The 27,277-nt window shown below is 38.1% G+C and overlaps 1 protein-coding gene across 13 annotated transcripts in view; it reads right to left on the minus strand.

Annotated features, from left to right (window-relative positions):
- CASK (calcium/calmodulin dependent serine protein kinase) overlaps nt 1–27,277 on the minus strand; it is a 358,718-nt gene that overhangs the window by 291,588 nt on the left and 39,853 nt on the right. For 7 of the 13 annotated variants that reach the window (XM_059158573.1, XM_059158569.1, XM_059158567.1 and 4 more), the window contains exon 2: nt 3,442–3,554. In XM_059158573.1, the coding sequence (XP_059014556.1) occupies nt 3,442–3,554 (113 nt within the window). Of the gene's footprint in view, nt 1–3,423; nt 3,555–27,277 lie in introns of all 13 variants that reach the window. The other 6 variants (XM_059158566.1, XM_059158571.1, XM_059158565.1 and 3 more) reach the window with 1 other exon arrangement.

Genomic DNA, 27,277 nt, shown 5'->3' on the forward strand with positions numbered 1-27,277 from the left:
ACTTGCTATTCATCTCATGTTCATGGGCATCAATTTCATTTTTTCATACATGTGAAAGAAGAAATTCAACCAGTTAGGAATAATATGGCTTTTTAGGAATCTAATAAAAGCTACGGATTTCCTTCCTAAGAAAATGAACATGTATTTATAATTGAGCTTACAATTTAAAGGGTTCTTGGATATCCTATAACCTGTAAATTAAGAACCGCTACTGAAAAAAAATAGATTTTAATGGGAAAAATAGAAAACAGATATTCAAATAATTACATCTCCAGTGGAGCATCAAGAATTTCGAATATTAAAACATAAAAGTGGTCTCAAACTAATACATAGTATTTCATTTCAAAAGCTGCTTTGTAAATTATGTATTTTGTATTTATTACATGTTCTTATTAAAACAATGATTGAAGACTCTTTAACTCTAAGCCTCTTAAAAGTAGGTGCTCTTGGGCACCTGGGTGGCTCAGTTGGTTAAGCAACTGCCTTCCGCTCAGGTCATGATCTGGGAGTCCCCGAATCGAGTCCCATGTCAGGCTCCCAGCTCCATGGGGAGTCTATTATTCCCTCTGACCTTTTCCCCTCTCATGCTATCTCTCATTCTCTCTCTCAAATAAATAAAGAAAATCTTTAAAAGTGGGTGCTCTTTGTATATGTCTTCATATTATAATAATCTGTCGAAGTAAAGAGCATATGTTAGGACCTCAGGTAACCCTTTACAAAACCCATTTTACTCAATAAAGTGTTTGAATACAAATGCACTAAAACAGGAAAAAATATTGAGGCAATGACAAGGCCAAATAAACCACAAAGACAAAAATTAAAAAATAAAATGGAAGTGATGAATCACTGAATTCTACTCTAGAAACAATACTACACTATATGTCAACTAAGCAAAATTTAAATAAAAAATAAATTTAAAAAGTGGAAAAAGGATAAAGAATAAAACAGATTTTAAATTATGTATCGCTTGAGAGGCCTAATTAGAAGAGAATGTAACAGTAAATACAGCTATTTCTAGATATTTAAACTTATGGATGTCTTTTTACCGTGTTAAATTTCACTTCATAATATGTTTTTTCTTAATATAGCATCTCCTACACTTAGCCATGAATGAGGTCATATTTGGACCCTAACAGTTAGTAAATGGACTGGAAGGGCAAAAGGGTTAAGATGTTTTGCCGTCAGTGACTGGAAACAAGTTAACAGACATTGGGAAGGGGAAATTAGCCAGAGACTTTATAAATAAAATATTTATTATATATATCTTAAGATGTGTCCAGGTTAAAGTAAGATAGTGTAAGCATGAACAGTAAGAGGATATGGGAGCACCCCTGGAGGGAAGGAAGGGCAGAAAGGAAGGGGGAAGGAAAGAAAGAAAGAAAGGGAAGGAAAGAAAGGAAAGGTGGGTGAGTAATGGAATTTTGATTTTGCTTCTTCGTCACTGTGCCGAAGAAGACAGGAAAACTACATTTCGGGGCCATAAATATAAAGGACAAATGGCACATTCTCATTTGAGTAGCAATGAACTCTTATCAGAACTAGATAAAATCATAAGTAATAATCAGAATTCAACTGCTATCATTTACTATCTATAGGATGTGGCCCTTCTATAGGATAAATGAAATGACCTGGCCTTGTCTTCAGAACTGGACTTGAAGACATTTATATAGCAAAAGCAATGCCAAAACAATGAAGGAATGAACTACAATTTCAGTGACAGGCTCCCATATATTAGGTAAAGACAAGACAAACTCTGAGACATGGATTACATCCCAACCCTCCCCGTCCCACCCCCACCTCTTTTTTGTTAAGTTTGGCATTTGACTCCCTAACTAGGTAAAAATGGGGAAAAAAAAGGGTCAGCCTGGAAGCTGGAGTCTATAGTGCCAGAGATCCCTTGCTGAAGAAATCTGTCAATAAACAATCTCAGCAAACTGAGAAAGTAATCAATTGCCTCCCTAAAAATGTCTTTAGCCTGAAGAGATTCAGAATTAGATATAACAATGAGCTAAATCAATATAAAATTGGTATATTGAGTAACTGATTTAGACTTGTGATTTTAAACTAGACTCTAACCATATCAACAGTAACAAAACATTAAGAGAAAGATTCAACACATGTATAGGTTTAATAAACTATGTTCAAGACCTAGGAAGGTTTTATTCATTGACAACTGAGGTAAACAAAATCACATACAGTATATTAAACTTAAATCCAGCTAAGTTTTAGGAAACATAATTAAGTTGCAAAGCCTGCTTGGAAGTAAATTTTAAATTCTGCTAAATTCATAAAATAATTCATATTAAAAAGTAATAATAGCCAATTCCAGAGAATGAAACCATGAGATCTAAAACCTCTGAATCTTACCATAACATTTTAAGGATTAAAGCACTTAAAAAAATCAGTGCTTTTTGTGAGTAACAACTTCTAAGACTCTTCTATAATCAGTATATGGATAATAATAATAATAATAATTCAAAGGGTTAAAAAAGTATTTAAAAGCAGGGATCCTGAAAAAAGATCTACAGAAACAGATTAACTTGGAGCACACGGAAGGTGGAATTCTACTTTCCACAGTCAGGATAACTGGATAAAATATAAATAGGCTACTCTGCCTTAGGTTTTCCAACTTCAGTGACCAATTGCATTGTTCCTGGCGGGGGGGTGAGGGGGAGACTGTAGGAGGGTAGCTTTTACTGCACTGTTAAATAGCCTGTATTTGGAAGACAGGATAATTAGAAAAATAAATACAATCAATTGTACCAGCTGAAGTAGGAGCACACTGGAACTGTGGCCAGGTGAAGCAAGGATGATATAAAAAATAACTATATAAAAAATAAGTAACTTTAAAATGTTTACCTACTGTTTAAAAACATTTACATATAAATATGATTAACCATATCAATGTCTTAAAACCAAAGTTTAAGTCCTGCACATCATAACCGTACTGATCTTTCCAATTAAACTTATGCACTCTAAGTGACTTAAGCCAAATGGGATATAGGAGCCTTTAGTACTATTAGACCATGATTGTAAAGGTGGTAAGTTATGGATTTGGAGGGAATTCATCCTAGTTTCTTTTGAACTGCAATGATCACATCTTTGCCATTATTTCCCCTCCCTCCCTTCCCATCCCATCTTCCATACCACAGGACTCAAAATTAGACCTTATAAATAGATATCTAGATTTCACTTCTTCCTAGTAAAAAACAATAGGCCTAGAGCAATGTGTTTCTATAACTGTAAATTACTCTAGCTATCTTTCAAATACCATGTTCTAAAACTGACAAACTAGAATGAAATTTAAACTGTCTCCACCCACTTCCCACTACATTAAACCCACCACTTCCCCACCCCCAGATGAAAGTTAGGTTGATAAATGGATTTTGGAGATGAAATAAAGCCAGACATCAAATAACTTACTTGAAATCCATCTCTTACCTTCTGTACTTAACCCTGGACTTGATGTGAACTTGGCTACATCAACAATTTTTACAGCAAATTGCTGCCCAGTTTCTCTGTTGATACATCGTCGTACAACACTGAAGGGACCCCTTTAAAAAAGAAAAAGGCCAAGTTTAATTCATTGCTTTTAATTAATGTCCCCATCAACATCTTACTGATGTTTCAGTGTCTACTATGGCTGTAGTTTAGGATCAAATTTAAGTACAACAATTTTGAACATGTTTTTCTACAATCCATGAGGTAAATAATTCATGTTATTAAACCAGAAAAGAAAGCAAATCTGTATTTAGAAATGACTTATGAAAATTCTTATTATTCTTATACTCAAGGCAAATAATTTTTGTAATATTCTACATATATTATCAACATCTTAGAGTAAGAAATCACAGTGGCAGTACACACAGCTTTTACCTTTTGAAGCAGTAACTGAAGTCATTCTTGACCCCTTCCACTTTCACCTCACCTACTACCTACCCAATCTTCATTAACAAGGCCACTGACTTTCAACTCTCTCTCAATCCTCTCCACCTCTCTCCATGTAACATACCCAGATCTAAGCTACTACCATCTTCTACCAGGACTGCTGAATAACTTGCTTCTCCCACTCATTCTTGGAGTCATGTTTTAAAAATGGAAATCTGATCTTATATTTCTGCTCAAAATCCCACAGGAAAGAAGGTATTTTCAATGCACATATTTAGCTAAGAACCAAAACACATAAATAATTCCCAAATAGGAAAATATACCCCAGTAAAGTCTGGCCAAAATACTCGAAGAGGCACTTCACAAAGAGAAAGCCCTGCATGATTTTGCCTCCAAGAGCCTCTCCAGTCTCACAAGACATGACAGAGAAATACATCTTCCTTAAGTTTCAAATTGGAATTGTTCTAAATTACCATAGAAAAGGAAGTACTTTCTGCCAGAAGAGCCACTGGGCTACTCATCTGAGTCACCCAGTTCTCTCCCTAAACTGGTGGCTTTTAATACTGGCCATACAATTGAATTCACTGGGATAATTGATTAAAACACCAATGCCCAGGCCCATGCATTACATACACACACACATGAGTACACACAGTTCCTTGCGATTAATAGTTATCAAGTAAGTATCTGAACCAAAGATAATCCAAAGATTGAATTGTATATGGACATGCTTGAATTGACTACTGAATAATACAGAACATAATAGCAATATACTGTAGCAATTTATCTGAAAGCAAGTTTAGTTTAAGTCATTAAATACATGTACATGTATACACAGGTATATCCCTCCCACCAGGAAAAGTAACACCCTCATTAGCTTTTACAGGTAAAAACAGTACATGTGGATGCCCATGGTCAATCAGCAGGTAAGTTCTTCATTTACACTGGGGCACTTGTGATCCTGCTTGCCTTAAAAGAGTTTGTCTTTCTCTCAATTAGGGGACAAGAAAAAAAAAATATAACCTAACCCAGACTTAAACATTTCTCTAACAGCATATGAATTAGTTGATTTCACTGTGCCATCATCTGGACATCTATTACACCACAGCCTCAAATCTCTCTCTTCAAGCAACCTAACAAAGCTCAACTGGAAGGAAGAAAAGTGGTAATAATGTGCCTTTCAGAACTCTGAAGAAAGAGGACCTTTTCAAAAACCACTCCAAACTGCTCAAAGATTTTGCTCTAAGAGAAGACAATACAACAAAGTGAGACAGGACTCCCACAAACGTTTTCATTCTCAATCTGGATGTCTTACTTGTGACTACTTATCCTGACAACAGCAAGCAATTTCAGGAAATGCTTATTGTAATTTGTTTTTGTCCATATATAAGCCCTTGGGATTCTATTTATATATACATTCCTATAGTGTGCTTCAATTCACTACATCTTTTAGAAAATTTCCAAGATCCATATGCAGGATTATTTGTGGACAATAGAGTCAATTTTTAACTTTTTCCTGTTTGATGCAAGGTGAGGAAGAAAAGCATAGCGTCTCTCCCTGCCCTTTTAGTAATAGTAAAATGAAGAAAGCTACAGAAAAAGGAGAGAAAATGGAATTTGGGGGTGGGGGGGAGAGGCATTTAAGTCTATGAATAAAAGTCAAACCCAATCCTCAATTCTTTAGGCTAATTAATGTGAAGCAAGGAAAAAGAGTTTATTAACTACTGATGACCTGAAGACAGGTCAAAAAGTAAGGCGTTTCAATGGCACCCAAGAAGTTAGCAAAAGTGAATCAAATTTAGTACACAAAAAGACACTGAAATATACCTTAAGTTTTTCTTATGATTTAATCCATCAACCAGATGCTCAGTGGAAATTGATAAAAATTTAAAGGGGTATACAGGATTTGAGTACCATTATTTGGTTGATAGGTTGAAAATGGGCAAGTAATACTCTGAATATTCTGGCTTGGTTTCCCATCTTCAAAAAAGAGGGTGTAATAAAGTATGTGTAGTACAGTAATTGTTTTACATTTATTATACTTGAATGATATTTTAAGGAACAGCAAAAATTCAGAGGGCCTAAGTCTGGCCATTCATCTGGCCAAAACTCTTCCATGCTTGAAATTTCACCCATACGTGGTTTTTTTTCCGGGGGAGGGGGGTATCCTATGGTACAGATGGTTCTCGAGTATTTATGTGGAGGAAAATATTGACAGATAGTAGTAAGCCACCATCATAAGCTATTATCTTTCTCTTATTTCTACTAATTCTGGCCAGCATGTTAATCAAGATGAAATAAGATAATTGATAGCACTTCAGATTTGATAAAATAGATGTTCCCTCTTCAACTTTTATTTATTTATTTATTTATTTATTTTTAAAGATTTTATTTATTTATCAGAGAGAGAGAAGGGGAGAGAGCAAGCACAGGCAGACAGAATGGCAGGCAGAGGCAGAGGGAGAAGCAGGCTCCCCGCTGAGCAAGGAGCCCGACGTGGGACTCGATCCCAGGACGCTGGGATCATGACCTGAGCCGAAGGCAGCTGCTTAACCAACTGAGCCACCCAGGTGTCCCCCCTCTTCAACTTTTAGAATGATTTTCGATTAGGATTGTGGCAGAAAGTTCCATCTGAGGCAGGTGGCATCTTGCAGAATTCTGGTTTTTTTTTTTTTTTAAGATTTTATTTATTTGATGGAGAGAGAGAGATCACAAGTAGGCAGAGAGGCAGGCAAAGAGAAAGGGGGAAGCAGGCTCCCCACTGAGCAGAGAGCCCGATGTGGGGCTCGATCCCAGGACTCTTGAGACTAGGACCTGAGCCGAAGGCAGAGGCTTAACCCACTGAGCCACCCAGGTGCCCTAGAATTCTGTTTTTAAGTAAAAGGTCAATGAAACCAGAATATGTTGCAAGTGAATAAATATTGTTGGACCATGGCCTATGGTTCTGAAAAGAATGCAGCTGTGTCTCTATGCAGTCAGAGAGTCCTCTCCTCTGGTACTCATTTATGTGAAAAAAGGTTAAGTCTAGGAAATGAGCAATTAAAAAAACGATTTATTTATTATTTGAGAGAGAAAAAGAGAGAAGAGGGAGAGGGAGAGAATCCTTAAGTAGACTCCTTGCTGAGCAAGGAGCTCAACACAGGGTATCAGGAACTGCGCTAAAATCAAGAGTCGGATGCTTAACCAAATGAGTCACCCAGGCGCTCTGGAAAGGAACAATTTTGATACCAAAAGTAAATACATCAAAAAAGGACACTAGAATTAAGGTTGAAATCAAGCTAGAATATGGCATATTGGTTTCCAGGATAACAGATTTAACACAATGCATCTAATTCATCTTCCTCCCCAGACCCCACTAAAATGATACCAAAGGGGCTATCACTTTTGAAACTAGAAGCGACAGTAGTAATACTCAAATTTGGGAAGCAAAAAAGCAGTGGTGGAGTAGTGGTAACTGACTTGGTAGAGTCAGGAAAGCTGAAGTGCAAAGAGAAAATAAAGCAAGTTCATAAACCAAACACATTCTATACTCCAGAATCCTCAAGAAACTCTTGAGCTGGCTGCACCAGATAACCCTGGAACTAGAAGGTGGGGCTAAAAGAAGAGGTTTGAAAGAAATCTCTAGAGCAGCAGTTAGAGCCCGAGGCCCCCTCCATACCCACACTCCATCCCACCGTGCAAAGGCCCTACCATCATTTTATCAGAGACCCGCTCTACAAAGGGTAAAACATAGGGTCTGAGAACTGGGGCACAAGGCAGTTGAGGAAGTGGGTAAGAGTAAATGGAAAGCTACGGGATTGAGTGATCACACACAAACTGAATACAGACAGCCCCACCTCTTTTCTCCTTAACAGGGGGTTGTAAGAAGCTACAGCTTTAGCCTTCAGGCAGGAGGAGAAAAGATTTTCTGTTGTGTACCTGACCAGGCCAGAAGGAAAGACCTATAGATAATGACTTGAATTGCTCAACAAGCCCCACCCACAAGTTCAGAGCTGTCAATCAGCTTTCAGCCCCCTATTGCAGGATTTCCAACCTCATCACTACTGACATTTTGAAAGCCTGGATAGGTCTTTACTGGGCAAGGATATCTCTGCATTGCAGGATGCTTAACAGCAATCCAGGCAGCACCCCTGACCAAGTTCTGACATCCAAAAATGTCTCCAGACATTGTCCTATGTCCCCGGGGGGGTGGGGGTGGGGTAAAAACTGGCTCCAGCTGAGAACCACTGCTCTATTCCTAGTCATAAGTACACCTCCAAACTTCCAAGATATCTGGAGAATAGTCTGTAATTTGGAAGATAGAGGTCACAAAACAGAAAGAGCAACCTAAAGGAAAAAAGACTAAACAAACAAAAAAACCCTTCAGACTACCATGAATATCCTCAGAAAGCTATTATAACTATGAAACAAAACCAGAACTTTCAGAAAAGAAAAAAGGGGCTCTTTTTTAAATTAATTTTTAAAATTTATTGTCAGCGGAACAGTATTCATTGTTTTTTGCACCACACCCAGTGCTCCATGCAATCTGAGCCCTCTGCAATATCCACCACCTAGTTCCCCCAACCTCCCACCCCCCCACCTCCCACCCCCGCCCAAAAGAAACAAGTTAAGAAATTTAAAACTCAATAGAAGGGCTAGAAAATAACTTTGAGGTAATAGCCCAGAAAGTAAAGCAAAAAGAACAAAAAAATGGAGTGGAAGAACACAAAAGAATCATCCAAGAAAATTTCCCAGAACTTAAATCAGGAGTTTCCCAAATTGAAAGGACCCACCAAATACTCGACAAAATAGATCATAGGCCCATGTCCACACATGCCATTGTGAAACCTAAAATCACTGTGATTTCCATTTCTAGAAGTAGAAGGAAGGATGGTGTGCTGGGAGGGGAGGATCATATGGTTCACACAGAAAGATCAGGAAGCAGAATGGCTTCTAAGTTCTCAATGGTGATACTAAAAGCAAGAAGACAATGGAGCAACAACTTCAAAATCATGGAGGAGATTTCTAACTTTTAATTCTATATCCAGTTAGAAAAATCAATAATCACAAAGACATTTTCAGACATGAAAAAGCTCAATAAATTACTCACAATGCATACTATCTGAAGAAGTTATTTTAAGATATGTTTGCCGAAACAAGAGACTAGATCAGCAGAAAGGATGTCAAGAGACAGCAAAGAGGAGACCCAACACAGGAGATGCATAAACGGAGCCCCCAGGAGTATAAGGGAGACTTCGGGCTGACAGCAGGAGAGGTTAACCAGTCCAAACTGTGAGCTGTCGAAAATTCCCACTGCCAATGATCCCCTAACCCCAAAACAAGGAGAAGTAGGTGTGCTGGGCCCAGATTCTTCTGTTTGGCTTTTTCTGACCAGGGGCTGTTAAGATTCCTGCTCTTCTCTGCTGCCTGGATTAGCAGAAGACGGTCATTTTGCTCCACAGCAGTTGGTATATTCCTGAGAGCTGGAGGCGGTCTTAGGGGACTGAAAAGCAGGAGAATGCACAGCAGCCCAAGCCCCCTGATCATATCCCTGCAGAACAGTAAACCAGCCCCCATACATAGCACTGGTGTCCTGTCTGTGAGGAGCCCCGTGTCATGGGATTTACTTGGGACCTTGCCAGCTGACTTCCCAGACAGGGCTCCTATATACTCTCAGGGTATCTGAAGCCAGACTGTGACCAAGAGGCTCTGTTCAGCTTTTCTTCTCCTGAGAATCTTCATACAATACTGGTAATATTGCCCTTTCCTTACATACCTAAGTTTGTCCTCATTACTTAGTTTTTAAAGACTAAATAATATACTCTTTGGACATACATAGCTAGGTGGTCAATCTATAAAGAAAACCAAAAGGAATGATTAATATAAAAGCCAGGATAGCAGTAGGGGGGGGGGGCCGTTTTCGGGAAGGGGCATACAAAGGGCTTTTAAAGGTACTTAGAAATATTCCCTTTCATCACCTGGATGATGGATTCATGAGTTTTCATTTCACTACTTTTAATATACACACATACTTAATACAATCCTCCATACATCTATTTCATAGTTTAAAAAGTGTTTTTAATGGCTTAGAGGTATATCTCTAAGATCTTGCTAATCAAAAGTCTTAATTTTGTTCACATATCTGTACAAATTATTTTAAGTGACTTGACATACATAAATGAAACCAATGTTTAGATCTCAAATATTAAGTTTATAATGTTATTAAGTTAATATGAATTAGGTTCACTGTAACAGTATGAACTTCTTGTCCATATCACAGGTCTAGAAGCTTCACTGCTTTATAACAGATTATGCAACATACCACAAGGATACAGGAAAACCATGAAGAAAAACACCAATTAACAAAAGGAAAGAAACAGATGGGGGAAATAAAGACAAAGAACAAATTCATATTTCATATATATATATATATATTTACACATACAAACACACAGTTGATATATAGTCAATCCTAATTACTTGTAGAGTATTTACAAAGTCACTTACTAACATTTATTTGTAACCCCAAATCAATACCCACTGTATTTTCACAGTCATTCACAAACACATGCCCAACAGTGAAATACCTGAGTTGCCTGATGTGGATGTTACCAGCTAAGGGTGAACAAAGTGACACTCAGCCTTCATGTTTCAGTTGCCATACTGTAAGCAAGTGTCCTTTTTGCCATTTAGTGCATTTTTTACACTTTGTGCCTCTTGTTGGTCATTTCACTGTTTAAAATGGCCTTCCAATGTGATGCTGAAGGGCTGTCTAGCTAAGTGCAAGAAGGCTGTGATGTGCCTTAAGGAGAAAATACATGTGTGAGATGAGCTTCATTCAAGAATGAATTACAGAGGGACGCCTGGGTGGCTCAGTGGGTTAAAGCCTCTGCCTTCGGCTCAGGTCGTGATCCCAGGGTCCTGGGATCGAGTCCCGCATCGGGCTCTCTGCTCGGCAGGGAGCCTGCTTCCTCCTCTCTCTGCCTGCCTCTCTGCCTCCTTGTGATTTCTGTCTATCAAATAAATAAATAAATCTTTAAAAAAAAAAAAAAAGAATGAATTACAGAGCTGTTAGTATTGATTGAAGGTTAATCCATCAACAATATATATGAAATAAGGTATCTTCAAACAAAAATACACATAGGACAGGTTATATATTGATTAGTTAAACAGGTGACCAACAGCTCGCAGGAGCATAACCCTGTACTGCCCCTAGGAGCAGGGGTTCAGCATTCATTTAGTGTTTGGGGCAACTTCATAGAACATAGCTGTGGGAAATAATATCACCTGTGTGTGTGCATGTATGCATATGCATACACATAAACACGTGTGTATTTGAGTTATGTAATGTATATTTATAATATGTAGTATTATGCTACATTTAGAATATACACTCAATGAGTACCTGGTATATATTAGACCCTCGGTAAGTATTTGGTGAATGATGGATCAAAAATAAACTAGGAATGAGCAAAGCCACTGATAAACTTATCATAGCACACAATTTTACAAAAGTATATAAAACTGAAAAATTATGGTACGTTTAGCTATTTCTCTACCAATTTACTAAGTCTGTACTTTTCCTACGATTTTCTATATAGTTCTGATGTAAGTTGAGGGAAAAAAATGGTGGCTGGGTATAAAGGAAATAAATTACAAATACAATAATAACGACATTAGCAGTAAGAATGAAGTCTTAAGAACTACATTCTATAGACACACAAATATATATAAAAATAATACTTAATAAAGGTAATAGTGGTCTTTTCCTCTTATTTCTCCATTGTTAGTCATTGCCCTTAAAGAAGAGCTCAGATATGTCATTCCGTCAAGAAATGCTTTCCTTGTCTTCCTATAGTTTTATGGCAGTGATAGGGCAGGAATGTTGCTCTGACACTTGTTTTTCTCTTTAATACTTCTGGTGCCACCCCACCTGCAACACACATACTTATATATACACATACCAAGCTGAGTTACTTTAGGTACAGTGACTAAACCAAAGGAAAAAAGCTTGCCTATCATAGCTACTGCTAAAGAAATACATGAGATGGAAAATTATTAAAATCAAAGTCTCGGGAACTATTGCCTAAATGTTAACAATGAAAGACCTGGCACTTCGAAGAATTAAGCTCAGTATCATTCATATTGTTCCTTGAACATAGAAAGGGGAGGCTTATTTGAAAATTTGGCAGTGGCTCTCCAATAAGCTAAAAGAACAAATCTAGCTCAATTGTCAAAGCTGAGTAATTCAAAGAGTTAAGACTAACATTTACTAACTCGGTACTTATACTGGCATAATTAGTACCTCTGTCAAACCTTGATAGTTCAGTGAAAAGTTTAGTAGACCTTTCTTTAGATTTTATGTAGCACACCATTCTCTGGTCTACTCTATGCAGGATATATTCACCACTTTTATGAGAGGACTGACTGTAGAGTATACATAGTAATTTCTGCTAATCCAAAAGTTCTGGAAAACTTGACTGATATATATGTATATGTGTGTGTGTGTGTGTGTGTGCACTTGCATGCATGTGTTTGAAGGGCCATAGTAGGATATGGATTCTAAGTCTTGCTTAGCTCATATATGATGGAGCGTGTATCAAGGAGACATGCTAAGAGGAGAAAAGAATATTGGATATTGAAGCACTGACATTAAAAAATTCTATTGATATTTGCACATTTTATTCATTTACTTCATTTTCCCCCATGGAAATAAGACCAGTAAAAATACAAATAAACAAATATCTATTTGTTCCTGAGGACAAGCAATTCTTGTCCTCAGGAAACACCTAATCTTACCAGATTACTGTTGGTACATATACATGATTTCAGTATAATGTTATAGAACAAGGAATTAAAACAGTATAATACCAATAATTTATTATTTGTGGAAAGGAAGGTGGTCAGAGGAAGCCTCTAAGACAGAAACACTTAGGAAGGCTTGGAAAGGTAAATACATTTTTCAGGCCAACAAGGGAAAGGGGAAAATTCCAGAAATTAGTAGAAGTATGTGGAATAGCCTACAGCCAAGTCAAAACATGGTTTGTGCTGGATACTACAAGCTATTTGGTATTGCTAGTTTGAAAAATCAGAGGGTGAGAAATAGCTAGAAAGAGAAAAAGGCAGAGGAGTGGAAGATGGGTTGAATAATGAATGGGGCCAGTTAGGAAGTTACTACTTTAGCCTAAGCATGAGGTGATAAACACTAAACCAACAGAGTACACGTAACAGAGATACTTAAACTGACAATGTAGTGGGGCACCTGGGTGGTGCAGTCGATTTGAGACACCGACTCTTGGTTTCAGCTCAGATGCTGATCCTGGGTTGTGGGACTGAGCCCCGTGTCAGGCTGTGATCCGTTCAGAGTCTGCTTGGGACTCTGTCTCTCCCTCTGCCTCTGCCCCTTCCCCTGTGATCGCACGTGCACTCTCTCTCTCTCAAATCAATGGTTTAAAAACATTGACAGTGTAATGAATGACCAGCTTGGGGCGGGGGCAGCTGAAAGAATGATTTACAGACTTCTGGCAACAGTGACTGAGTAAATAATGATACCATCAAATGAGAGGGGCTACATGACAAAGAGCTAGTAGAAAACTGAGAAAGGAGACACATGGTGGTATTTTCAAAACACTGATTCAAATCAAAATATGGATTTCCATGAACTATCCAGGAAGAGATTTACAGAGGACATTAGACAGGAATATGAAGTTCAAGGAAGGGGTCAACATGTAGATGAAGACAACACCAACCACCACTGACAGCATACCATTTGCCAAGCATGCTGCTAAGAACTTTACATGATTCTCTCCTTTGTCTATTGTAACAGCCAAGAAACAACCCCCCATTTTATAGATTCGGAAAACTGAGGCCAAGACAGGTTTTCTAGGGCCAGACAGTGAATGGCTGAGTCAGGACTGGAACCAAAACATAAGGAACTCCAAGATCTAAGTTCTCAATCCCTGTACTATGTAAGGAGGCACCAGTGAACAGGAGGTAACTTAAGCCATTCATGTGAACGAGATTACTTAAGAGTATAGACCAAAAAGGACAGAAGACAGAGCCCCAGAAAACACAAACATATCCCATTTCTCCAAAAGGAACTGCTAGAAACATCCCCCTCAGAAGGACTGCAAGAAGCCCAGAAAGACAAAGTGCTAAAGGCAAGCTCTTAGAACATAGTATGTTATAGAAATAGAGACACAAAACCAAGTGCTTAGCAGGGTCTGCCCTAGGCATGAACACATGGATTCTCCCCATTCCTCTCAAGGCAGGCACGAGAAAAGCCCAATTTTCATTTTTAAATTAAGAGCTGCACAGTCCCATTGTTATTTTCTACATGTGGGACTATTATGTCAGAAACTGACCCAAAGGAAATATTTCATAGAGAAACAACTTTTTGGAAACTTGCTCCTAACTTTCTACTAGTGTATAACTAGTACTAAAATTAATTATCACAATTGTCAAATTCTGCATGCATACTCTAGTCTTTAAAAACTGAAACTAAAAATTATGGAAGGCTGGCAGTATGAGGTTACATTGTAAATTATATTTATAAAAGGAGGGTGTTCTGTTAATATGCCACTAACATAGTTCTCCAAATGCTACATTATTCCTGTATGTATGTATGTATGTATGTATGTCTCCTGCCATTAGCTATTATTTGGGCCCAGAAGTTACTATCTTCGTTAATAGGTTGTTTTTTCACTGATACTTCTGTAGAGTACTGTTAATTTCTTCTCACTCAGAACCATGTTTTATGGATCTTCATAACAAGTTAGACCTAATCCTGAATTAAATAAAATTATCTCATTTAAGTTACATAAATTAGCGAAAGAAACCTCAAAGCCAGCAATATGCTCCTTTCTCTATTATTCATTTTAGTTGCAACAGGATTATGTAAAGTTTATATAGCAGCACAGAAACCAAAATGGATTTAGCTAACACTCTAAATTGGGGTTTCCCAAATTGGCATCTTGTGGAGTCCTTAAGGAATAAAAGTTTCTCTGTCAAGTCTGGCAAACACCATATAAAATACTTACCCCTCATCCCCGCCCCATATTCAAATGTGAAGACACATCAGCAGCTAAGTCTTGAAGTCAGAAAACCAGCATCTCTCCTTCATCCTCAACTCCCATCACTCATGCTGCACCTATTAATCATCAGTGTTCCCTGGAAAGCATGCTGGACTGGTGATCTAAATTTTAATATTTATAATCACACTACAAATTACAAAGTTTTAACTGCTGTGAGATATTCAGATTTCCAACTTTTCTCTGAAACAAATATTCTCCCACCCTCACAGGGCATATAAATTGTTGTTTAAATTCTTACAGAGAGGGAGATAATCCAATTGTTTGCTTAGTAAAGGATGGAAAAGATTTAACTATGCAATTTAAATGTCTATTCATTAATACTCCCAAAAGTAATTTACTTTTTACAATTGTTAATATAAGCATATTCAGCAGGCAATAATGTAACCTCTGGTCTTTTAACCAAAAAACAGTTAACAAAAAGGCAAAGCACACAAAGGAAATAAGCATTTATACCTAATTACCCAGCTCAGTGCAGGGCAGCAGAAAATAGGTTTTGAATCATAATTGTAGTAATCAGTTTTTAGGTCTAAAGAAGGAGATGATCTGGAAAATAACTGCTTTAGGGGAAAAAATAAGAAAAGAAGAGTATAAAATAAGTGGATATAAACTGTTCAGGCAAGACAGTAAAATCGAATATTCAGACATTTGGAGAATTTTTCAAGTTAGGTAAGAAAGCAAAGTCCCCGCATATTACAAGGAATATGCAAGTTAGTAAAGCTTATTTTTAACCAGTTTCCCAGGGATGGATCAACTGTGCTTTTCTAAGTATTTCCTTTTAATCAATAAGGCTTGTAAGAGAGCACAGGGGACAAGAGAAAAGGACTAGCACATTCCTCAACGCACAGGAAACTGAGCCCCTGCGCTTTTCAGTCTTTCTCCTGATCTCAGTTGAAGACCAACTCCACATTTCCTTCCAGTTGCTTAGCCAAAAGGTAAGGTACCATTCTTGATCCGTTTCTTTCACAGTCCAACTCCGATTCATAAGGTAATGCTCTTGGCTCTACTTTGCTGAGATCTTTATTTTCATTTGTTTCAAGAAAATTTGTAACCAACTGTTGGAACAGTTTTATGACAGCTGAATTAAAACTCCCATGGAATAATTCCAATATCTGATTCAAAGTCGGTATTGGCCTCAGCAGTATTGGCCTTTTCTCTTTCAAATTGTGGCTTTCCTGGTGCTTATTAAGTATCTTGGACACTGTGGTCTTTATTAGACTCTAGATCAAAGAGTCTTATATTTTAGCAGGTAGTCGTACTTGATCTCACTGGGTGACCTTAAAGGAGAACGGGGTGCAGTCAGAAGCTCCCAGGCCTGGGTCTCCTCTGCCATGGGGTGGACAGCAGGGAAACAAGTAACAGCTGCTACCATGGCCTGGCTTTTGTTCTTGTTGCTGCTGTAGGCAGATCAGACGGCTGGGGCCTAGTTGTGGGAGGGGGACTGAAATGGCCAGGGCTTTGATGCTGCTGGCAGATCAGACCACCCACCAGGGCCCCAGGCTTTGCTGTTCTTGCTGGGACTCTGGGCAGATCAGACTGCCCACTGGGCTCCAGGTGTGGGGTCCCACTAAGTCTCTGTTAAGCTTTCCCTTGCTTGGGGAAAGGGGTTAGAGAAAGCAAGCTTTGTTTTTGTTTTCTGTGCCTTTGGTGGATCTGGGCAGTGGTCTCTCCTACACCCAGTCCAGAAGTAAATGGGAGGTTAAAAAATGAACTCTCCACATTGTCATTCTTCAAGTACTGCTACTCTACCCTCTTTCTATTTCTGAACTATTTTATTGATGTCAGTTAAATAATTTCCAAGGTATTTATATTTGTATTTATAGGGCTGGAGCAGGAATAAGGGAGTCTAAACTATCTTGTCCCAGAAATGGAAGTCAGTACATTTTCAACCTCTTCTGTTCTAGCTGGTATTTGGAATCCATGTTATTCAAAATTCAGGAATGAGATGCAGTTCCTTTAAGTCCAATACAGCCAGTTAAAAATAGCAGTCATTAAACTTGTCAGGTCCATGCTATAGTTTCCAGGACTCCTGGCTCAGAATTTTAGTCTCAATCAAGTAACTGATGTTTCTCATCCTTCTGCAGTTTGAGGAATGCCGAGCTAGACAAGGTATACTAGAACAGGGGTATCTTTCTCTTGTCTCCACACACGTGTGCGCATACATTCATACTTGCACATTTGCTCACCCCGGCAGTCTTCTGGAATCTAAAAGGAGATCTAAGATACCAGAGTCTCTTTGGTGTATTTTAGTTATGCTGTATTGGTGGGAAAATGGTGTTTTTAATAATCTCATTATTTGATCCTACCTATTATAGAAAGTGAGGAAAGGTGGGGCATAGTAATTCCCATAAATAAGGTGATGCACAATCGAAGATCAGCTCTTAATAAAGGATCTGTTAGGTGACTAAACTAGTACTTTGAGGGCAGGGATTTTTGCTTATCCACACTGTTTCTTAGTATATAGAACTATGGGTGCCAATATGCTTGTGGAGATGCAAATGCTTTCTGGATGGACAAATGGACTCAAATCCATTTTAGGATGCACAAACAAGACCCATTAGCATAATTATATTTTATTTCATCTAAATTACAGTTAATAGCTTTCTAGCTCTTTAATCTCTTGGAGATTTTCACTTCTCTAGTAGAAATAAAACTTTTAACTTGTCAGTGCCAATTACTGAAAGGCAGGCAAAAGTTACAAAATCATACAACATGTTAATTTTTAAATAATTCTTTAAAAATACATTCTTTTGTTTTACTAGAAATGTGTGCCAGTTCAAAATCTTTCTAATGCTATTATAATTAAAACTCAAAAACCAGACTTTTTTACTTCTAACATGTAGTAACATCTGTTCTTAAGCACTTTGTTTTAATGATTTGAAACAGGCCTTGTAAACTTGAGGCATTTTACAAAAGCAGTATTTTGTAATGGCACAGACCCAAACATAGTTCCTAAAATTTAGAAAGCTTTGCAACCTAAAAGTTTATAAAATCAGCTGTGATAATGATTACCTCAAAATCAATTGAAGCTTTTTGTTTACTTGAATGTTTAAACAGTTTACTAAAACAAATGTTACTTTGTATAATCTGATAAGATTAAATATGAGCTTCAATCACAGTAACAGTTTACCACAAGATGTAACCAAATGGAAATAAACTATTTATTTTATTCATATGATCACTTTTTTGATGAAATTACAAATAAATAAGCTCAATTAAGAGTTACAAGACAAAGAAACTCCATGGCTCCTAATTAATGCTGGATTGAAGACTAAATTTTAAGCACAGGCTTAAATCATAAGCCTTAAAGCATAATATGAGATGATAAAATTAGAAACATTCTATAACCAATGACTAATAATCCACCCATTAAAAATCAATATATATGTAATTACCATTTACTGTCCCTTAACCAAATCCTTTATTTCATAGCAGCCATTAAAGAAAAAAAAAAGGAATGAAGCATGCAGAATATCTAGCACAGATACAAAACAGATGGGTTGAGATCACATAAAAGAACATGATGTTGTTAACATATGAATTTTTGGGGGAGCTCCACCCAGTGACCGCTGAAATTTCAAAAGGGAAAAAATTATTCTACTAGTCCAGAATCCTTGCACGTGAAAACTACGTAATGAACTTACAACTTCCTTTTGGCATGCCCAAGCAACCTACAGGTCCAAAAACACCAGCTGCAAATATTCCTTAAGTATGAAAAGTCGCTTTAAGAGAAGACACTTTAACTCTTGATAGACTTTTTCCTCTTTGAATCAAAGCCAACACAGCATAAACAGAGGATGGGCTTCAGAATTCCAAAGACTTGGGGCTGAATCCTGGATCTGCCCCTTACTAGGATGACATTTGGGCGGTCATTCAGTCTCTCTGAGTCCACTTTATTTAAACTGTGAAAAAGACAGCTACTTCAAAGAATTCTGAGGAGATAAGAGAAGGCATCTAGGCCTGTGCCTGACAGGCACAAGAGGGGACTTCTTCAGGGGGTCATCTGTTACTGGACAAGGATCTCTTTACTCCTCCTTCCCTACAAAATACGAGACATCTTCCATACTACTAAGGTGCCATTTCACTATCAAAACCAAGAATCAGGAAAGAATCAGGGAGAGTTCTGTTCTTATTCATAGTGAAACAGGCAAGCAGGACCAACCTTCCTACTGTAGAAAGAGCTGAAATTAAGAATTAAGAATTAAGAATTAGTAAAGGGGAATACAAATCAGAAGAAATGATCTGGACTACATCATGAAGAAAAACAAGAAGAAAACAAAGAACAAAGTAGGAGACTCCGATGAAATAATGAGAAGATTTCATGTATGTTAATTGGGGTCCCAGCAGGAAAGAAGACAATGAGGTCAAGGCGATATCTGAGGAAATAGTGGAGAACGTTTTTATAGAATACTTTCACAGAATATTCAGACAGGTCTAGCAACAAATTCAAGACTCTCAGTTAATCACAGAATAAACAAAATCTATACCCAGACACACCAAAGGAAAACAAAGACAAAGAGAAAATAACCAGAGGTTTAAAAAAAAAAAGATTATCTTCAAAAAAGTGACAGTTTGACAGCTGACAAGAGAATCCAGAAGACAATGGAACAATTCAATGAGATGAAATTAACTGTCATCCAAACAATTTTATACCCAGAGACTTCAATCATGAAAGCAAAGGTGAACATAAACTGAAAGAGGGTGTCATAGCAGATCCACACTAAGCCAGTTTCTGGGAGGGAAAATTACCCCTGATAGAAGATCAGAGATGCAAAGAATGAAGAGCAAAACAGACATAAATATATGGGTAAATCTAAGAACAGACTGCGTAAAACAATGTTCTGTTGGTGTGCAAATATAGAGAATTAAAATGTATGACATGAAATCAAGAAGGAATGAAATTCAAATTTCCTAAGATCCTTGTGCTGGGTGAGATAAGGGTTATAAGACTCCCCAGTATTACACTCCGTAAATGCATAATACACGTTATTTTAAGGGTTACCACCAAAAGAACGGAAACAATGTCTAAATCCCAAACTAATTGGGGGAGGGAATGGAGTGACAAAAAAATACCCATGTAAGAAAAAAAAAATCAAAGAGAATAGGCAGGACAGGCAAAAATACAAAATACATTTAAACTCAAGTATATTATTACCTATAAACATAATAAGGAAATTATAAAGTATATTAAGAGGGGATAAGTCTATAGGAAAAAAGTAACATTCAGGAATCGAGAATACTAAGGGTAGTCAGGGTAAGCCTCATTAAAAAGGTCGCCTCTGAGCAAGACTCCTTCCTTCTCTAGAGCCAGCCTAAAGGCACATACCTTCTTCAGCCACAGCTCTGGGCCTGCCATTGTGGGGACCATTATTCTCAATGTCTTTTGTTTCCTGCCCATGTCTGTCACCTTTAATTTTGTTGCTTTAACTTTTTCTACTCCTAGTACTTTGGCAATTCTTACAAAGATTCATTGTTTCTGAAGGCATGTCACAGAGTGGAGAAATCTTATACTTTCCAAATTAAGTAAGTCAAAATCTCCACAAGTAAGTATTCCTTAAGCAAAAAGCCTAACAAACTGTGACTGATTCTGGTCTACTTTCCCTGTCTACTACCTTTATCCCATTTAGTACACATAGGTCAGCCACCATTGTACAGCTTAATAAATCCTTCCCTCTCCCTGAAATGCAAAATGAATTCAGAGAAGATTCTGTGCAGAAAACAACTAGAAGTTTTAGCTGTATTGTGTTGCACTTGGTTGGCACCCTTCTTTAGGGCTCTGAGAATCAGGCCGGAGTACAAGGACACCAGGGTCATGAAACTCCCAATCCATCTACTAGCTGTGACCTGGCTGCTGATGCACAAGTCTCTACCAGTGAACTGAGGAAGTGGAAGAGCCAGAGACTAAGCTCACCCTGGGCTAAAACAAGCCAGTTGAGAGTTGGCCTTTGGCACGGACTCTCTTCCCATTCTGGGTCCCCTCTCCTCACCTGGTGCTGGCCAGTGGCCGGCTCTTCCTCCGTGCTGGCTGCCGGTCATCACCGACAGCATAAGCAGACAGGCCGGGTGGCGAGGGCCTGTCGCTTAGAGAGGCCAGAAGGAAAGGTGTTAGTGGCAGGTGCTCTAGGAGGAGCTCAGAGAGGACTCTGTTGGTCAGTCGCCTCCCCGCTGCCAAGGGAAGATGGGCACTCAAAGGCTGAACTGGACTGGAGATCAGGATCCAGAGGACTCAGAGCAGGGGCAATCTGAAGAGGACAAATGTGATCCAAGAACTGAGAAACTTCAAATCCATGGAACTCACCTGGAACTAATCCTGTATAAGATGTCTAACACAATAGCTGAGGTCATAGGGTTCACTCGGTTTCCTCCTGTGCCCTGAAAATGATCAAATACTTTGTGGCTGAAGAGTAAAATAAGTGAGAAGCTGACAGAAGAGTGCTGGTGTCAGGAAAAATATGACAAACGAAAGGTCTGAAATCATGCCGTTTGAATAGTATCTAAAATATAAGTTTTCAGAAGAGCTTTTTATCGGAAATATTTAGTCATTCTACTAAATTTTAGCAAAAAGAAGAAATCCATATTTCTGACCTTGACTCAATTCTCCCAACTCAAAGAACAGCTTGAGAAGCAAATACAAAGTTATGCTGACCTTGCCTTCTTTATTGGAAAGAAAAATGAGAATCCAATTATGTCGCCTAGAAAGACATATTTATACTGCTTAGCATTAAATGCTCCAAACAAAAGGCTAATACTGAAGTAAAAGGTGAAAAAACGCAAACCAAGAACCAAGACTTTGAAACAGTACATCTGGTATGCAATTCATTGCAGGGCTGTAGGCAATTAGGTTTCCTCCAACATCTTTCACAGAGCCAGCTACAACAGAGAAGAAATGAGTTCCACTGCACGGTTCTATTTTATTTTGGCTGTAACACTATTAGTAAATAACACTGAAAGCACTGAATAACAAAGACTATCAGTTGGGGGGAAAAAATCACAGAACACAATTCCTTCTAGGGAACACATCAGAAAAGCCATTACCATTCCATTTGTTGGAAAATTCTGGTATTTCCACAGTACACAAATGCAGAGTTACTGTAATTAATGAGATTGTAGTTTGTCCCTTTCATGTAATAGACTGGATTTTTTAGCCTGTTTTATACCTCTGATTTACCACAAATATTTTGCTGATCCATAATACAAACATTCCAGAGTATTATACATCTGCTGCTTTCATTCTTGGACAGATAAAATGGGCCTCAATACCAGCTGAGGAAAGGACATTAGGGCTAGATAGCTCATCTACAGGTAATACACTATTGATCAAGACTAAGCATTCTTTCTGAAAGAGATCACTCAGCTTAAACCTTAACTCTAGTTGGTAAAATGTATTCAGGTGATCAGAAAATAAAGATGATTGTATTGACTGGTGGAATTAGCAAAGGCTGCTATTTCCACTACTGCCCATGATGCTCTTGGCCTTTGCCATAACGTTGCTTTTCACAGAACCAAGACAAGCATGGGTGGCAACAGATTGCTTACTGGTTTAGAGGAGTACTTGAATCAAATATACAGTGCTTTGTGTTTTCCAATCTTAGTAAAGCATTACATGAATTCAACTACCAACCATCGTGCACAATGCTAAAGTTATCAGAGCAAATCTGTTTTTATTGCTTTCTCTAAAAATCTTGGAGAGATTCTGCCCCTAAATTAGGAAGTCACTGCTAAGAGAATAGTTTCAGTAATGTGCTCTTGAAAAAGTGAAGTTCTGTACTTCTGTCTTTGCCTAGAGTAGAACTGATCAGCAACAGAGCATATTTGAAAACCATCATGCTAACCCGTCTGGTTCTTCCCTAAATTTCAGTGAGCCTTCTTTATGGCCGGTTACAGCCTTCTGGTCCTGTCAAAGCTCCTGCTCTTGAGGAGGCAGTTTGCTTAGAGCGTTTGCAAAACCAGTTCAGCCTTCTTCCTGCTCCCACCTTGGACTCCTCATACAGAAAACATCTCGGTTTTCTCTCAGCCTCAGCCATGCTACTCTCCTTGTCATCAGAAACCTCATTATGGGGGCACCTTCACCCCTCATCACTTAATGAGTCACAATCTACCTCTGCTTATGCTGACTCGAGATATTGAGATGCTTTGAAGGGGGTAGTAATAACAAGAATATCAAAGTCAGGGGAAGCCAGTAGAGAGGACTGCCAGGGAAACAAGAACACATGTGGAATGAGGAATGATCTGGAAGGCCTCTTTTAAAGAAGACTATATTGGCTGGTATATTAGTGTAAAAATAATAAAAGTGACTTGTGTAAAAGAAAACTTACAACGCTAGAAGCCATTGTTTTAAAGATTTGGTATTTTTGAAAGCCTGATTTTAGGACTTCTACAGAAAAAAAAATTATCCCAATACTTCTAGGAAAATACAGAAACAGAAAAAAATTACAAATGGTTTAACTGTATGGTACAGAAAAGTGATCAAGGAATTAAGTTGGCTTAGTGGAACCATCTGGGCTGGGAAATACTTTCTCAACAAAAAAATTCATTAATATTGGTTTAACTCTGATTAAAATATTTATATTTACATCCAAGTAGTGAAAAGCTTCCATAGGTCAAATATCCTGCACTTACCAAGATTACCCATTCACATGTCACATTTCCCGCAGTCTTCCAATAAGAGCAGTAAGAATGATAAAATTATTAGTGATAGGTACTGTAATAGGATATGTTAGAATACAGTATTAATATTATAAGGTATTGAGCACAATATGCTAGTCATCTCTCTAAGACTTGCTGGTATTAACTCAAGTTCTCATAAGTACTCTAGGATAGGCAGTGTCTTTATTCCACTTTACAGAGGAGGAAAACTGAGGTACAGAGAAGCTTAGCCCAGCCCCAGAACCAGCAACTGGTTCAACAAGAATTCAAATCCAGAAATTCCAGATCCAGAGCCCATGCTTTTCTTAATCACAAGGTTATCCCTGCCTCACACCTGTATCAGACATATATATGCCCAAGGTCCCCTGCTGAAGTTATCCAATCTTTATCCCCTTTATAAAGGCAAAAACTCCCCTGTTGTATTTATCAGGAAAATCTGCAGACTTCAGTTGCCTAGTATGTTTATTTATATTCTGTAGTACTTTGGGTTTTCTTTTTAAAAAGTATATAGTAAGTATTCACTTACGATATGAAAAAAAACACTGTATTTTGAAGAAAGCATCTCCATGTTCAACGTTTATTTGAAAAACAATTTTCAAACTTACAAAAAAGTGAAATTAATACTGCATATTGACTTACGTTTCCTTTCGGCTATATAGTTACATTATTAAGTGGCACTAAAAATATCTTTAGTTGGTTAGGAGGTGATGCAGAACTAGAATATTAATAATATTCCTTCTAGGGGCGCCTGGGTTGCTAGTGGGTTAAAGCCTCTGCCTTCGGCTGAGGTCATGATCCCAGGGTCCTGGGATCGAGCCCCACGTCGGGCTCTCTGCTCTGCAGGGAGACTGCTTCCTCCTCTCTCTCTGCCTGCCTGCCTCTCTGCCTACTTGTGATCTCTGTCAAATAAATAAATAAAATCTTTAAAAAAATAATATTTCTTCTAGAGTAATTCTATAAGTACATGGCAACGACAATTTTACCAAATGCTCTGTAGGCAAATAAACGAACAGAGTCACACTCCCATGAACCTAGCATTAGAGCAAGAGTCAAGAAATATGGGTGTCCAATTCTGGCTTTACAAGTGATTTTTGAGTTACAGTTACTCCGTGCCTATTTCCTCGATTTTCATAGACAGTGTTAGAGGTAGGTAACTACTCCCATTCTGCCAAGATCTAAATTTGGACTTAGAAAAAAAAAATCTGTAAGGCACTAGAGGTTTCCTCAATAGATTTTTCTACCAATCCTGCCCCTGTTTCATCAACCACCACAGGACAATCATCACCTGTGACTGGAGAGAAGAATGTGTGCATTCTAGTTCTAAAATTCAACACCAACTATTAGTCCAACTCTCTGGTCTTCCCTCAAAAAGGGGAATTAGACTGGTCCCTACTCTCTTTTTGTAGGGACAAGTCACTTCATTTACCCAAAGACTGAAGGTTAATGACCAGGAGTAAGAGGGAGAATCTGCTCATGCGACACAGCACCTCCAGGCTAGAAGAAAGATTCATTTCTGACAGAATCTGGAAGAGATTTCAGCCTCATTGCCAAATAGACATTGTAGGCAAGGGCGAAACCTATAGTTTTAACTTCAGACTGCCAGAAAGACCAAAGCCAAGAATGGAGAGGGTATGCCAGTACATAGGAGATCTAACTCGGCATTTCTTTTGCTTGAAATACTCATTACCTTAAAAGAATGCTGTGGCAGTAGAATACCGACGATTCAATAAGGTACTTGCTCATTTCAAGTCTGACCAATCAGCTCAAACTACAACATCTACCAAAGGATTTAGTTAACTAAGATCTAATACTAGGCTCTGAAGAAGTCATTTAACCATTCTATACCATGAGTTTCTCTCCCTTACCATAACATCTAAGTAGGATCATGGTATCTTTAGAATTTAGCAGAAAATTATCCTGGTATAAAGTGCTATAAAATACAACCAAGTTAAATCACAACAAAGCCTTGCTTACCAAAAGGCTAACAATACATCTTAGACACAGTTGTACTATATTGTGAATGCAACTAAAGGCACTAAACTGTACAGTTAAAAGGGTGCAAGTAGCAAATTTCATGTTATATACATTTTACTACAATTTTTAATAATTTTAAAAATGGGAAGGAATAAAAATATGTCTCAGAATGCAATTTATTTTCATGAGGCATGAGTATATATTTTTTAAAAAATCAACCAGTACATTTTTAAAGTGAAATAAACACATTATGACACTTGAGTTTTAAAAGACCAACTTTTTCATTAATAGCAGTAATCAACGTCAATCACATAATGGCGAAAACAAAAACAAAACAAAAAAACCTCCCAAGGATGAGAAAGTAAATGCCTATAATTACAGGTGGATTTAACTTCTACATGTTATGCTGCTGTAAACTTAGTTATATGTGAATTACATTTAATTAGACTGGAGGGAAAAAGTGACAAAACTCAGCTTGAGAAGCTGATTTCTCCACAGTGAGAGATGCCTAACAAATTACCTAGAATTCTAGCTTCTGTACAGAGTTTTGGTAAAGTGAGGCTCATCTAGAAAAAACGTGAGATGTAGAGATGATCCCAGGTGTCACTTGATCCAGTCCCTCATTTTGTAGATGAGGACTCTAGGTCAAAAAATGCAAAGACAAGCACCACTTCCCACACATCCTCAAGACACATACTCATGAACACACAGACACATGACATCTGGTGACCTAGGACCTGAACTCTGAAACTCAAAGTGCCACAGTCTTCATTCTCCTCATACTGTTCTCCATTTCTCTTCCTTCCAACCACCATGGCTCAAGAATGCCAAATAAAGGTTTTAATTCCTATGAAACACTTGGTTACTCATTTTTTAAAAGATTTTATTTATTTGAGAGAGAGAGAGAGAGAGAGAGAGAGAGAGAGAATGAGCAGGGGGAGAGAGGAAACAGAGAAGCAGGCTCCTCACTGAGCAGAGAGCCCGATGCGGGGCTTGATCCCGGGACTCTGGGATCATGATCTGAGCCAAAGGCAGACTCTTTGAACTGACTTAAGCCACCCAGGAACCCCGGTTATTCGTTTAAAAAAACAAACACTTATTTCGAGAGAGAGACTGCACACAAGTGTGCAAGTAGGGGGAGGAGCAGAGGGAGAGAATCTCAAGCAGACTCCCTGCTTAGTGCAGAGCCTGATGCGTGGCTCGATTTCATGACCCTGAGATCATGACCTGATCTAACATCAAGAGTTGGACACTTAGCCAACTGAGTCACCCAGGTGCCCCAGTTACTCATTTTTTAAACGATTTTTATCTCTATCACATTTCCTAAGGTATGTTTTGAGGTTCACTATTCTTACAAAATGCTTTATGACTCAAAGGTTCTAAGAGTAAAGTACATTAAGAAGACATTCAAGAACACTCCTATTTTTTTAAAGATCTCAATGCATATTAGCAAATTTAAGGCTCTGAAAGGTCCCATGGAAAAGAGACTTGTTAAATTTCTTTAAAACTAGAATGTCCTAAACTTCTGAGCATACTATACTTAGAAAAAAAAGATGGAAACAATGTTCTTCAAACATATTTTGGGGGGCACCTGGGTGGCTCAGTCAGCTAAACATCTGCCTTTGGCTTAGGTCATGATCCCAGGGTCCTGGGATCAAGCCCCAGCATTGGGCTCCCTGCTCAGCAGGGAGTCTGCTTCT

This window comes from Mustela lutreola, chromosome X, assembly GCF_030435805.1.
Source record: "Mustela lutreola isolate mMusLut2 chromosome X, mMusLut2.pri, whole genome shotgun sequence".
NCBI classification, from domain to species: domain Eukaryota; kingdom Metazoa; phylum Chordata; class Mammalia; order Carnivora; family Mustelidae; genus Mustela; species Mustela lutreola.